Source organism: Temnothorax nylanderi, unplaced genomic scaffold, assembly GCF_030848795.1.
Source record: "Temnothorax nylanderi isolate EJ_2023f unplaced genomic scaffold, tnyl_v1.0 TNYL_tig0024_pilon, whole genome shotgun sequence".
NCBI classification, from domain to species: domain Eukaryota; kingdom Metazoa; phylum Arthropoda; class Insecta; order Hymenoptera; family Formicidae; genus Temnothorax; species Temnothorax nylanderi.
The window spans coordinates 1,718,475-1,731,086 of record NW_027249086.1 but is presented as its reverse complement, the minus strand read 5'-3'; the positions used below and the strand labels follow the sequence as shown (position 1 = coordinate 1,731,086).

Sequence of the window (12,612 nt, the reverse complement as noted above, 5' to 3'; positions counted from 1 at the left end):
ACACGATTAAAGTACGCACAAAAATGTAGAGGGCTGTACATAATTTTATCTGATAAACTAAAAAAAATTTTATTTTTATAAATATTGTCTTCACCTGACGACAATATTTGCTTTATACAAAAATTCTGCAGTTTTTCTATAGAAAATATTGATGCAGCCCTCTAAAAAAAACTGTCAGGAATAATATCGTGCAATTAGAAGTAAGATTTGAAGCCTAAAAAAAAAGATATTACTTAGACCAGTGGAAGATGCAAGGTTAGGTGCTATCCTTGTCTATATCCTTGTCTATACACGTAACAAAGAAAAAATAGACCAATCACACTCGATTATTCTTCAAGCGCGAGGAGAATAATCGACTGTGATTGGTCTATTTTCTTACGGCCTTACGATTATGACTAAAACTTTGTTACGTGCAATGGCCTTAAGATTGTTAAGTGCCCATCTACAATAGGTGTTTTAAGCCCTAAGCCCTAAGAAATTGACCAATCACAGTCAATTATTCTCCTCAAATTCAATTGTGATTGAACAATTTCTTAAGGCTTAGGGATTAAAACACCCTATTGTAGATGGGCACTAAATCGAAGCGATTTCTAACATCGTGGACACAAGGCTTTAAAGCAGTAATTATTGAGCAAATACAGTCAAATTAACGTCGTCCTTTAGCGTATGTATATGTACGTATACGTCTTGTTGCGTTTCTTGTTGCTAAAAATTCTCGTTATTCTCAACATGGCGCAGCCAATCAAGTTATCCCACCTCCAGCAGGCGCGCACGCTCCTCCCGCAGCCCACAGCTATTTCTTCTATTCTTTCTTCTCCTCTGTCCTATCACTCCTATCCTGTTTTGCTCGCAAGCCGAACAAAGCCGAACTGCCGAAACAATCCGAAAATTCCGAAACGTAAATGAGCCAATGGCGCCCAAGTTCCCAACGATAAGATAGGGGTCCACTGGTCCACTCGGTCTGTTGAGAAAACGGAAAGTTCATCGTACGTTCTGAAATTGGTTGTTTTTGCATATGAGCAAAATGAAACGAGCCTGTTGCAGCCGTAAACAAATGTCAACAAAACACGTCAATGAGATATTTAATTAGGTAAATCATTAGGCAAATTATATTTTCTTTCTCGCATCTTTCTGTAAATTTGTTTGTAAATTTGCGTCTTTAGTAGCCTTTTCGTGACACGTGTTCCTGTTTTCCTGAAGTCTGTTTTTTTTAACGCTATTTTTTCCTTTTCTATATTACTGTATGTTTACTCTCCATAACCTGTAAGACGTTACAGATTTGAAAAATGTTCCCGCACATCTTCATTTTCATAACTTTTATTGTTCGTTAATTTCACAGGAAACCTCGAACGTGTGAACGGCGAAATTATGTACGAGAGCATTAGCGAAGATACTGAAAGGCTTGTACAAGAAAATTTGACGGCGAGAGAGCAGGATCAGCAGGATGCCGCCGGAACCGTGAAAAACGAGATGCTGGAGAACTTCGACTCTATCATGGGCGAAGACTTTGACTATACTGAAAATTCTACAGATAACCCAGCACCGTCCCCCATGGAAGTTAAACCGGAGATATGTCATGATAAGGTTTCTGATGAAGTTTCTAAAGAAGTTTCTAAATATGAAACGCCGAATTCTTCCATGGAAAACACAAGTGCCGAAGTAATTAATGTTCCATCAGATTCTGATGACGACAGAGATTATTATTATTGCTCTACATCAGATTTGAATGATGTTTTAATTATTGATACTGTGAGAGCCAATGATACTGCAACTTCGAGCTCTTTTTCACCTCTACCAGGTGAGATTTTTGTTGAACCGTCGGTAAATTTGCAGGATCAAGTTCCAGCTGTAGCTAGTAGCAGCGATAGACAGGCTACATCGGTTAGCAATAAGGTCCAAGATGGAGCTATAGCAGAAGTTGAGGAAAATAATAATGATGTTACATACACGAAGACTGTTCCTAGGATAAAGAGACTGTCGGAGAGCCCAAGACCGGGATGCAGTAAAGATTCTGACGATATATTCTTAAAGCCTGTAGATGACTCCTCTAATTTGGATGAATTGCTAAAGGATGCGAGACTCATACATGCACTTTTACCCAGATTCAATTACCGTTTGATCTATAGAATGCTTTGCAGTAATCAATTAGCGAGAAATCGTACGGAGCTCACATTGTGGGACTTGTTACCGATGGAGAGGCCGGCGCCTCAATATTTTCGAAAACGAAAATCTTCGGATGAGATATGTATTGTGGAATGTAAAAAGAGTTCCAATGTTTCTCTACAAAAAGATCGGGTAAATACAGAAACAGCCGTAGAAAAGAAAGAGCAGCATGTGAAATCTATGGTGGTTGAAAATGTCGAAAAATTAGAAAATCAATTTGCGTCGTTTAGGGGTGAGATTGAGGAAATGAAAAAGAATGTGCCAGAAGCGGCTGTCTCGAATTATACGAATAACCTTATCGCTGGACCAATCGCGATACCGCTGAAAAAAGTATTTAATGTCGAAAAATTAGAAAATCCATTTGCGTCGTTTAGGGGTGAGATTGAGGAAATGAAAAAGAATGTGCCAGAAACGGTTGTCTCGCATGATACGAATAACCTTATCGCTGGACCAAACGCGATACCGATGAAAAAAGTATTTAGTGTCGAAAAATTAGAAAATCCATTTGCGTCGTTTATGCGTGAGATTGAGGAAATGAAAAAGAATGTGCCAGAAACGGTTGTCTCGCATGATATGAATAACCTTATCGCTGAACCAGTCGCGATACCGCTGAAAAAAGTAACGTTAAAGTCGTTAAAGCTGGACTCTGTCGCTGCTAAATGTGTCGAAACAATTGACGATATAAATAAAGATGCGGATAATTTAATGCACATGATTGCGCAGGATTTAAAGAAATCGCCAACAATTGGTCCGGAGACCAAGGAATTGAATAAGTTTTCAGAAATTAAAAGGAAATCTAAATCACTTCCCGATAATAAAACTACATGTCCTGTAGCGCCTGTGTTGCAACCAGCTAAGTTAACGCTTGAAACAAATTTCCAGCAATCCTCGCAAAACGTTGAAATGCATTCTAAATCAGCAGTTCCTATTTTATCACCGCCAAAATTACGACTTATCACAGAAAATTTATACAAAATCCCTACCATCTCTAATGTAATATCAAGTCCAATACTAGCACCTAAAAGTGCAGTGCAAATGAATCACTATAGACTTAATGCAAATTTTGATCCAAGTGCAAATTCATCTCCAATCATAAGGTTACCGAACACGTCATCAAGTAACAAAGAAGCATCTCGATCTAGCCATTCTAGCCACGTTCTTACACCTCCTATCATAATTTGCCCAAACCGGCTTGCTCCACGAAACGTGTTAAATGTATCAAGAAATATGGAAAGGAAAGACGCTCCATTAGCCAGTATATTTACTGCAAACGTATCGCAATATTACAACCAACCATCTAGTTCAGCAGAAACCGCTCAAAACGTCCCGGACCGCCAAAGAGCGAACAGCAGCAAAGCATGTTATAATTTTGATCAGGAAGCGGGCAATGCGAGCACGTCTCAGGATCACGCTAGAGGAGATGAAAAACAGGTAAAAACGCGTGTATGTTTTGCGTAGGTTAGTCCAATCTACCTAAAAATCGATTAAATTATGCCTGCATTTCATTTTTATTTGATTTTCAAGAAATAGGAAATGGGGTGGAGGGGAGAGATTTTTTTTTAGAGTACCGTAGGTCCAGTTACACGCAGGACACGCTGCGTTACATTTTCAGGCATACCGCTCAACCAAAGGTGCTCACGAGAATAATATTTACATTCCTGTGTTATGACTCCTTTTCCGTGACTCCCGTCTCGCGCATTCTCATCGATGTCAAGAGACATGTCGTGTTTACCATTGGGTCGCGTTTCCAGTTTCAACCGAATTTTTGTGAATTTTTCTACGTACGTAACATATCGGTCGCGATCGGTAGTCTCGCGCAGTTCGAATTCGAAGGTTAACAATCGTAAAGCACGTGCGAGTTAAATAATAATAAGTAATGTTTCGAAAATCCAGAGGTTGCAACAGTCCAGAGGTTTGAATTATCAATTTACTCTTTCAATTTATGCTTTCATGAATTCTCTCCACTAGCTTAAGCTCAAGTTTTATAAGCTCCTGTAAACTTACAATAGATTCCTTCCACTGCAGTTCACGTTTCAAATGAATAGATGTATAATCTTTATTATTACTGTAAATATATATTAATTAATTATTTTCTTTTCAGCAAGCTATGCGCATGTCCGTAAATTATGGACTTACTACGGCTTCACACAGCGAAGCATTAGATAGAATTCCAAGCGTAACGGATCATGAAGTACAGCAGAAAGATGCATCAAAAGATGCTGATTATAAAGAAGTAAAACCATGTGAACGCAAGGAGAAACATATAGAAAAAAGTGCTGAGAGTAAAAACATAATATTGAATGAAAAAGCTAGTGCATTATACGTCAAATTAATACCCATGTTTCCAAGTGTAAAAACTCATTATATTAAAAAGTTATGCCATGATTATACTAGAGATTATGAACATTCACTGACTGCGGCAGGATTATTCGAGCATTTAGTTGACATGTTGCTCAATTGTGGCCAAGAGAATCTGAAAAAACTCAAGCCATTTCCAGCTCCGAAAGAAGAACCCGACCCATCTTATGATATGAATGAGCAATATGCCGATTTATTGACGATATTCCCTGATGCAGATCCTGTATATTTAAGAAAAATTGCTGAGGAACTTTATGGAGATCACGAACGGATTAAAGAATTTGTTCAGACAAAAATTGAAAACCCGGATTATCCAACGAGGACGCAATATCTGGCTAAGAAAAAGATTACAGAACAGCAGAAGCAGTATACGACGGATTTCAAAGTGCAACAGTTCTTAGAAATATTTCCAAATCCATTTTCATACTTTGAAAACGACAAGAGGAATTGCCATTTTAATCCGCACGCAATAGATTTTCTTAAATATTATTTCAGTAAATTGAGGGTAATCAGCTTAATTTAAGATACACATTAAAATATTCTTTCAAGTGCTTAATTAATTTTAATTCTTGATTATGGATTTTTCATCGTTATTGGATCACAGTATCACGGATTAAATTCTCAAGTTTATTATTATTATTGTATTTCCGTTCTCTACGAAACTTAGCATGATGTATTACCTTGGATTTATTTATATTTATGATTTTGGTTACTTATCTTTAACGCAATGAAATAATAATATTTTTCCACCTAAAATCTCTTATAATATGTATAAAATAGTAGGAAAACACCCGAATCTTTTGCTTAATATTACTGTTTTATCATTAAGCTGTTCAATATCTCGATATTAAATAATGTACATTTAAATATGCTTTGCAGGTAAATACATTGGTGAAAGCATACAGTAGATATACGAATAATTTGAGTTTAACTGCGAAGGCCCTGGAAGCTTTAAATCCCGATATGAAAACTAAACGGCAAAGTAACAAGATGGTTCTAACAGAAGATATACCGTTCCTTCAAGAATGTGCTTTTATACAACATAAAGCAGAACTTAGAAAATATCTGGACGAAATGAAAGCAAAAGAAGAGCAAGAATTTAATGAGCTTAAAGTACAAAATCTTCTAAAATAGAAATCACTATTTTGTTTTAGATAGATCATTATTTTTTACTAATTTCTTTCTGCCAGGTAAAAGGTCAGCTGTTCGAATGTCAGTGTTGTTACGATAACGAATGTATGCCATCAAAGTGTTCCACGTGCGAGGAGGGTCATATATTTTGCAACTCGTGCATAGTACGGAGTACCGATGTGGTACTGGGAGATGGCAATACACGTGTGGATTGCTTGTTAAAGTGCGGATGTGAATTTCCTATATCTGTACTTCAGCGAGTATTACCGCCAACTAAATTCAGTATCCTGCTTTGCAAGCGGCAAGAGGCGGAGGTAATAGCCGCTGGAGTCGAAGGCTTAGTGTCATGTCCATTTTGTCATTTTGCATCTATACCCCCACCAGAAGATAAGATTTTCAAATGCCTTAATCCGGAATGTATGAAAGAATCTTGTCGGTAAGTGTAATCCTGACGTTACTACTATAATTTTGATGTTGTCATCGCTTTTCACTGTTATCAAATTCTGTGTCTGACTGAATTTAAGTGTGTAGATGAAGATTGTAAGTTTCAGAACAGTTCAGAATGTATCAAATACTTATTTCACAGAATATTGTCTTTGTTTTAACATAAATTTGCGAAGAAACATTTAGTTTTCCATATTATAATATGCATTTCAAAATACTGATGGTTCAGAACTTGGAAAAGATATTTAGAAGTAAACACGTGACTGCACATTACTAATAAATTGTTTTGGTATTAGATTATGCAAAGAACTTAATCACATTCCTCTGAAATGCAACGAAAAGAAAACAGAGTCTGCGCGTTTATTTTTGGAAGAAAAAATGACTGAAGCTTTGGTACGAAAATGCTATCGTTGCAGCCGAATGTTTTTCAAGGAAGAAGGCTGTAACAAAATGACTTGTATATGTGGCGCTCAGATGTGTTACATCTGCGACAAACCAGTAATTGATTATAAGCATTTTCAAGGTCAAGGAGCAGAACGCTCGAATCTGTGAGTTTTGATAATATGCAATTTGATATCATTGTGCAATCGAGTTGACATTATTTTACTTTACATTTTTTTATTTTTTTTTATTAGTTGTCCATTATGGAGTGATGATCGTCGTATGAATGCCGAGTCTGTAATCAAAGTTTGTAAGGAAACTGTAAAGCAGATTAAAGAGAAAGATCCGAAAATCGATATAAATGTTGATGCACTTTTACCAAAGTTACCGCCTAAAGCCAGGGGACCTCATGATGATATTCCAAATCCAGTGGTATATATACAATCTGCATATCCAAATAAATACGTATTTAGGCCTGGTTACACCAACGTCGCTTAACTTGAACTTTAGCTTAACTCACTCTTCGTCTCTTTCTAACTGTCCCCCTTATATCCATTTCTACCAATGCAGATTAACTTTGATTTTGGCTTAACTTACCTTTTATCTTTCTCTAATTTCAAGAACTAGAAAAAGATGAAAAGTAAGTTAAACCGTGATTAAAGTTAATCTATATTGGTAGAAATGGACATTAGAAAGAGACGGAGGGTGAGTTAAGCTAAGGTTCAAGTTAAGCGACGTTGGTGGAATCGGGCCTTAGTGGTTTAAAATACGAATATTATATGTCTAGAAAATGTAATTTTTAACATGGAACAAAAATTGTACATATTTGGCGAATTGTCAAATGCAAATTACAATTTATTTCTAGATTTATCACATTATCTACAGTTCGGAAAATGTAATAATTCAAAATTGATCACAAGTATATATACATACGTATAATATTTATGTTCTAAGCCACATTAGTGAATGAGATATTTTTAATGGTATATATTTCATATTTTAAAAGTGCATATTTAATTATACAGGGTGTATAAGTAAGTACACAAAATTAAGGAAATTTCGTAGCTTATTTTAGGAAGAAAAGATCCTATAAACATGCCCTAAACTTCTTCGTTTTTAAAATACGAGGGTGTCAAAGTTGTGAAAAAAAAATATGAAAATTTCGAAAATCTGGAAAACGTTTAAAGAAATATTATTCAAATTTGGTATGCGTACATGTGGCATAAAAAACCACTTTCAGCACCAATAAAACATTTTTAAACGTTTTCCAGATTTTCGAAATTTCCATATTCTTTTTTACAACTTCGAAACCTGAGTTTTAAAAACGAAGCAGTTTAGGGCATATGTTTATAGAATTTTTTTTCCTTAAAATAAGTCACGGAATATTCCCTTCAATTTTTGTACTTAGGAAACACCCTGTATATTAAGTTTTGAAAACTATTTTCAGGTACCCGATAGGAATGCGAGGAATGTGCACTATCCATTTGGATGACAACTTTTGCGTTACTATTAATTACGATATCGAAAACAATATATATATTTTTTACTCGTTTGGTTTTAAAATTTCATTTAATATTTTGTCATATATTATTAGAGCATTTTTTCTACATACAATTTACAAATCTATTCTCAACACAATACAAATAATTAGTTAAGATAGTAGTAGATGAGTCAAAACAGTTGCTAGTCTTGTCCAATCGTATGCAGTCATGTACATGATGATAAAAATGGAAGTACAAAACACAGAAGCAGGTATTATAATATATAAATTGAGGAATTGGACAGTGCAGAACAGTTTTGATTTTGAAAAAAAATAAGCATGAAGTTGGAATAAATTGAAGGAAAGCACTAAAAGAGCATGATGAACTTTATTTCTGAATATATTTTTAATATTCAGCTGGCATATAAATAAAATAACAACTTACATCGTTACTACGCCTTCAATTCCTTAATTTATAGCTATAAAACGTTATCCTAAACAATAAGCAACTGATATTTTAACTTAACGTAATTTAGTGTTTTTTATATGATATGATAAACTGTAACGTATTTTTTAATGAACGTGATGAATATCATTTCTGATTATTTCTAGTATTCAGCTGGCGTATAAATAAAATAACGCACATCGTTACCACGCCTTCAATTCCTTAATTTATAGCTATAAAACGTTATCGTAAATACAATAAGCAACTGATATTTTAACTTAACGTAATTTAGTGTTTTTTATATGATAAGATAAACTGCAACATATTTTTTATGAGTTCACATATGAAAAATATATTTGTTCCTATTTTGTAGAAACAGTTTATAATATAACCCTTCTACTTCTTTTAGTTACATGCTGATGGATTATCTATTGTGTAGAGTAATTATTAGTTATAACGGAGTGCTGCTGCTTTTAGCTTTTAATACTTTCTAAATTTTCTTACCGTTCCCACATTTTTTGTTCAAACCATAAATTTATGTGCAGAAAGCGTTAAAGGTGCGGAGCAATAATAAAAACTCGTTGAATAATCAAATGTTATATATGTCTGTAATGTATATGTATGCGGTAAAAAATATACGCGCGTTTGAGTTTTAAATGCACAATATTCTTTTATTTTTATAGACAGGATATATTTTCGATAAATATTTATTCGATGCACGTCTGTGCAACATTTCACGAACGTCTATTCGCGAGGATCAGAATTGAATAAATATAACAAAAAAAGTAACATTTGCACTCCGATAAAACTTCGCCGAAAGATTTTGCTTATTCATTTTGCTTATTCATTAAATTATGAGATATGATGCAAATTAAGAAAAAAGAAACGTATTTTACATACAAATGTCATTGCAATTTCTTTATATGTGAAATTTAAATGTGAAATTCGATGACCGCACGATTAGCTTATTAGTTGTCGTCAATTTACATTTTGTCCGTTGCACCAACGATCTCGAGTGAAGTAGATTTCAGAATAAGATGCATCAAATCGACATAATCAGTATGAATATTAATGAGCGATAACGAATAATTACGTCAGTGCAAATAGCGTTCGAGAGATTTCTTTAACAAATTTGCAATCCGCTATTAGCGATAGATACTCGGCAGCAGCTATTGACATTTAATGAAGCTAACGCCTGGGCATTCGAGGGAGACTCCTGTACGGCTACGTTTGCCGTGTCTATAATTATTTCGTATTTAATCCCCGAGAGAGGAAAATAACCGAAAGCAGAAATAAACTCTGTACTTTGTGTTAAGGTCAATTTCCTGTCAGTATAAGCGATAAGAACGAGATAAAAACGAAAGCCGACATATGATATCGAGAAGCACAATTTCGCGATATAACGAGCACTCGTTATATCGCTGGAACGGCCTGAAGCTTTTAGAAAGGGAGCAGTCGCGAATGAGAGACTCTCAGGTACGATTTCTAGTTGCCACATGAGTTATGAGAAATTTCGTGAATATAAAAAAAAATGTGTTACAGAGACTCTCCGATCCATTTATCCAATCGAACATTTCGAAAGATTTGTAGAGCTAAGTGGACCACAGCCTGGAATCAAACAAAGATATAACCGAAGACCGATTGTTATCTCACTGCTGGTGAAACTACTTAAAAGAAGAGAAGAACGGCGATATTTTGCCGCGATAAGAAATATCAGGATGGATACGGACTTACTGCTTATCCGTGTGTCGCATCGCCGTTGCGTACCAGTGGGGAGGGAGTCAAGCTCAATAAGAACTTAGAAATCCGGGTCAAATTCAATAATCAAGTTTTATTTCTAGGATTAATATTCATTTAAGGAATAATATTTTATATATTGTACTTGCAAACTAATCCCGATTAGTTAGTTTCGAATTTCAAATTGATCATCTACAGGATTCAAAATGTACTTATAAGCAACTTCTAAAGAATCGAATCTTTATATTACGTTATAATATATAAGTCATTACATAAAATTGTAATAAAGAGAGAGATCTCCCCCAGGAAACATCAAGTATCATGTAATATAGCATATATGTGTTATATTGCATTTACTTTCTTGAGAAAATTATAGCTAGCATGTTTTCTTGATGTTTACTGGGATATTTGTGTGTGTGTGTGTGTGTGTGTGTGTGTGTGTGTGTGTGTGTATTACACACATTATATTTTACACATAACATTTTTAGCAAAGTACTCATTAAAGATTTGAACATATTTCCAGGTTCGAAGTACTCATAGAGGGTTCGAATACGTTTCGTTCAGGCTCGAGTATACTTGAAAGTGTTGCTTTCATCCGCATCCGGTCCACATCAAATTTTGGACACGAAACAAGTCCGTATCTGTCTTCAGAGCAGAAAAAAAAGAAGGAAGGGAAGGCTGGCCTCGGTGAGACGTTTTATATCTCGGGATACGGAAACCTATAAAAAAAGGGAGGAAGGAAAAAATGTCCTTGTTTGCGTCCTCGTTAGCGCACGAAGAGCCGGTTTTTCTGGACAATGTTGCGTCCGTGATAAGGTTGAACGTACGGAGAGAGGCATTCGCAGATCATCGGTTATTTTCCGAGGTTCAATCCCGATAAGAAACCGCGCGGAAAACTTACTTATCGCATCGGCTAATCGAAACGTCTTATTTCGATCGAGGATGCTCAAGGACGGGACGCCATCGCCCGAACAACATCGTCGAGACGTCGGGGGAGTTCCAAGACGCTTTTTTTCCCTCTCCAAATCTCTTGCCGGACAGTGGACACTTGTCTTTGTGTCGCTTTACAGGAGTGGCGCGCTTGTATCGGCTCGTATATCAAGAGACGCGGTCGTACCGGATTCCGAATTCGAAAGAGAAAGAAAGAAGGATAGTGTGTAACGTGCCCGCAAAATAGGCGAATAAATGACTGAGAGGATTAGACTAACGTAAAAAACCACTTAATTAAACGTCAAGACATTTATGTCGACTTGAACTTCTGGCGTGTAATCGTCGGCGGCATTCCGAGTGAGTCGCCGTGTGTACGTGTATACAAGCCGCGTGTCGCGTGTGCGTGCGCGAGACGACAACGTTATCGCTCGCGGCAAATTAAGCGAAATTATATTCGACCGTTCTAGAAGGCAAAATAACGAAAGCGAAATTAAGGCGGAGGATAATCGACGCTCGCCTTTGAGCCCTTCTCTCCCATTCTCTCTTTCTCGCTGTTTCTCGCTCACTTAATTTCATATCCGTAAATACATATCCGTTGCATATACCGCCGCGAATTCCCGCATAATAAATCTATACGTAGAATGTTATTCGTGCGATTCCGTGGATGAAATCATGTAAGACATTGGATTTATCAGTTATAGGGACAAGTTTTTGGCAATATAAAAAAATGAAATAAAAGTCGATTTAGTAGTTTAGGACGTTGAGGTATTTATGAGCTAACTTTTCGAGTGTTTCGACATTTTAAACGAGCCGTCCTCGTATGTGTTTTGCGTATTTATTGTGTATTATGCGACTTTATTACAAATGTAACTTTTATATTGAGAAATTATTTGTATTTCATGTTAAAGCGAGCTTAAAATATCTTATCGCATTCGCGATAAAGCTTAATATTAATGAGGAATAATTATAAGACACGAAGAATTCAAATTCAAAATTTAAAACTTGAAATTTTGAACATAAATTTAAACCTTTCCCAGATAGCAGGATGACGTCCAATGGGGTCTTAATGGCGTGTTATTGACGATAGAGATGTTATTAATACGTTATTAATATGTCACTCTACCCTGGGTCAGTTTAAATTAAAAATTTAAAACTTAAAATTATCGACGAGATAGGACTCGTGTTATAGAAGTAATTCTACCGCAAAGATCGGAGATATAGCTGATGTTGCTGCAACGGTATCTTACAATTGTGCGGAATTGCACTAATCGTCCATATCTTGAAAAAAGCACCGCGCTCGTATAGGAGTAATTTACGTAATACGAGGTTTGCCGCGAACGCAGTAGAAAACCGCGTTGTGAAAAACGAGGGTCTATCGTGATTGGTTTTCCCAGGGAAAACGCTGGACCAGTTTAGGGTGACCTCGACTAAACGTATCGAGCGATATATACCTGTACTGTTTTATTAGCGCACGTGATATTATCAATTTTCTTATCGCGTGAGATCGGTATTCGACAGAACAGATTGGATTCGCTGAAATTCC

The 12,612-nt window shown here is 35.9% G+C and overlaps 1 protein-coding gene across 2 annotated transcripts; it reads left to right on the top strand.

The window, feature by feature from the left end:
- Positions 1 to 740: 740 nt before the first annotated feature.
- Positions 741 to 9,059, top strand: LOC139769803 (uncharacterized). 2 transcript variants are annotated; one of them, XM_071701198.1, is made up of 9 exons: positions 741 to 1,090; positions 1,340 to 3,594; positions 4,265 to 5,026; positions 5,401 to 5,634; positions 5,712 to 6,088; positions 6,393 to 6,644; positions 6,732 to 6,909; positions 7,503 to 7,511; positions 7,925 to 9,059. In XM_071701198.1, exons 2-8 carry the CDS (start codon positions 1,369 to 1,371, stop codon positions 7,509 to 7,511), a joined length of 4,038 nt encoding a protein of 1,345 aa, XP_071557299.1. In that variant the 5' UTR covers positions 741 to 1,090; positions 1,340 to 1,368; the 3' UTR covers positions 7,925 to 9,059. The 2 variants fall into 2 exon arrangements, with proteins under 2 accessions (XP_071557299.1, XP_071557298.1); XM_071701197.1 differs by lacking the exon at positions 7,503 to 7,511.
- Positions 9,060 to 12,612: the final 3,553 nt, after the last annotated feature.

What these genes read in the sequence shown, in the direction of transcription:
- LOC139769803 (XM_071701197.1), top strand. Translation starts at nt 1,369, where the DNA reads ATGTACGAGAGCATTAGCGAAGATACTGAAAGGCTTGTACAAGAAAAT. An exon ending in TGTATGAAAGAATCTTGTCG is followed by an intron (nt 6,089 to 6,392) that starts GTAAGTGTAATC and finishes TTTTGGTATTAG; the next exon opens with ATTATGCAAAGAACTTAATC. An exon ending in GGAGCAGAACGCTCGAATCT is followed by an intron (nt 6,645 to 6,731) that starts GTGAGTTTTGAT and finishes TTTTTTTATTAG; the next exon opens with TTGTCCATTATGGAGTGATG.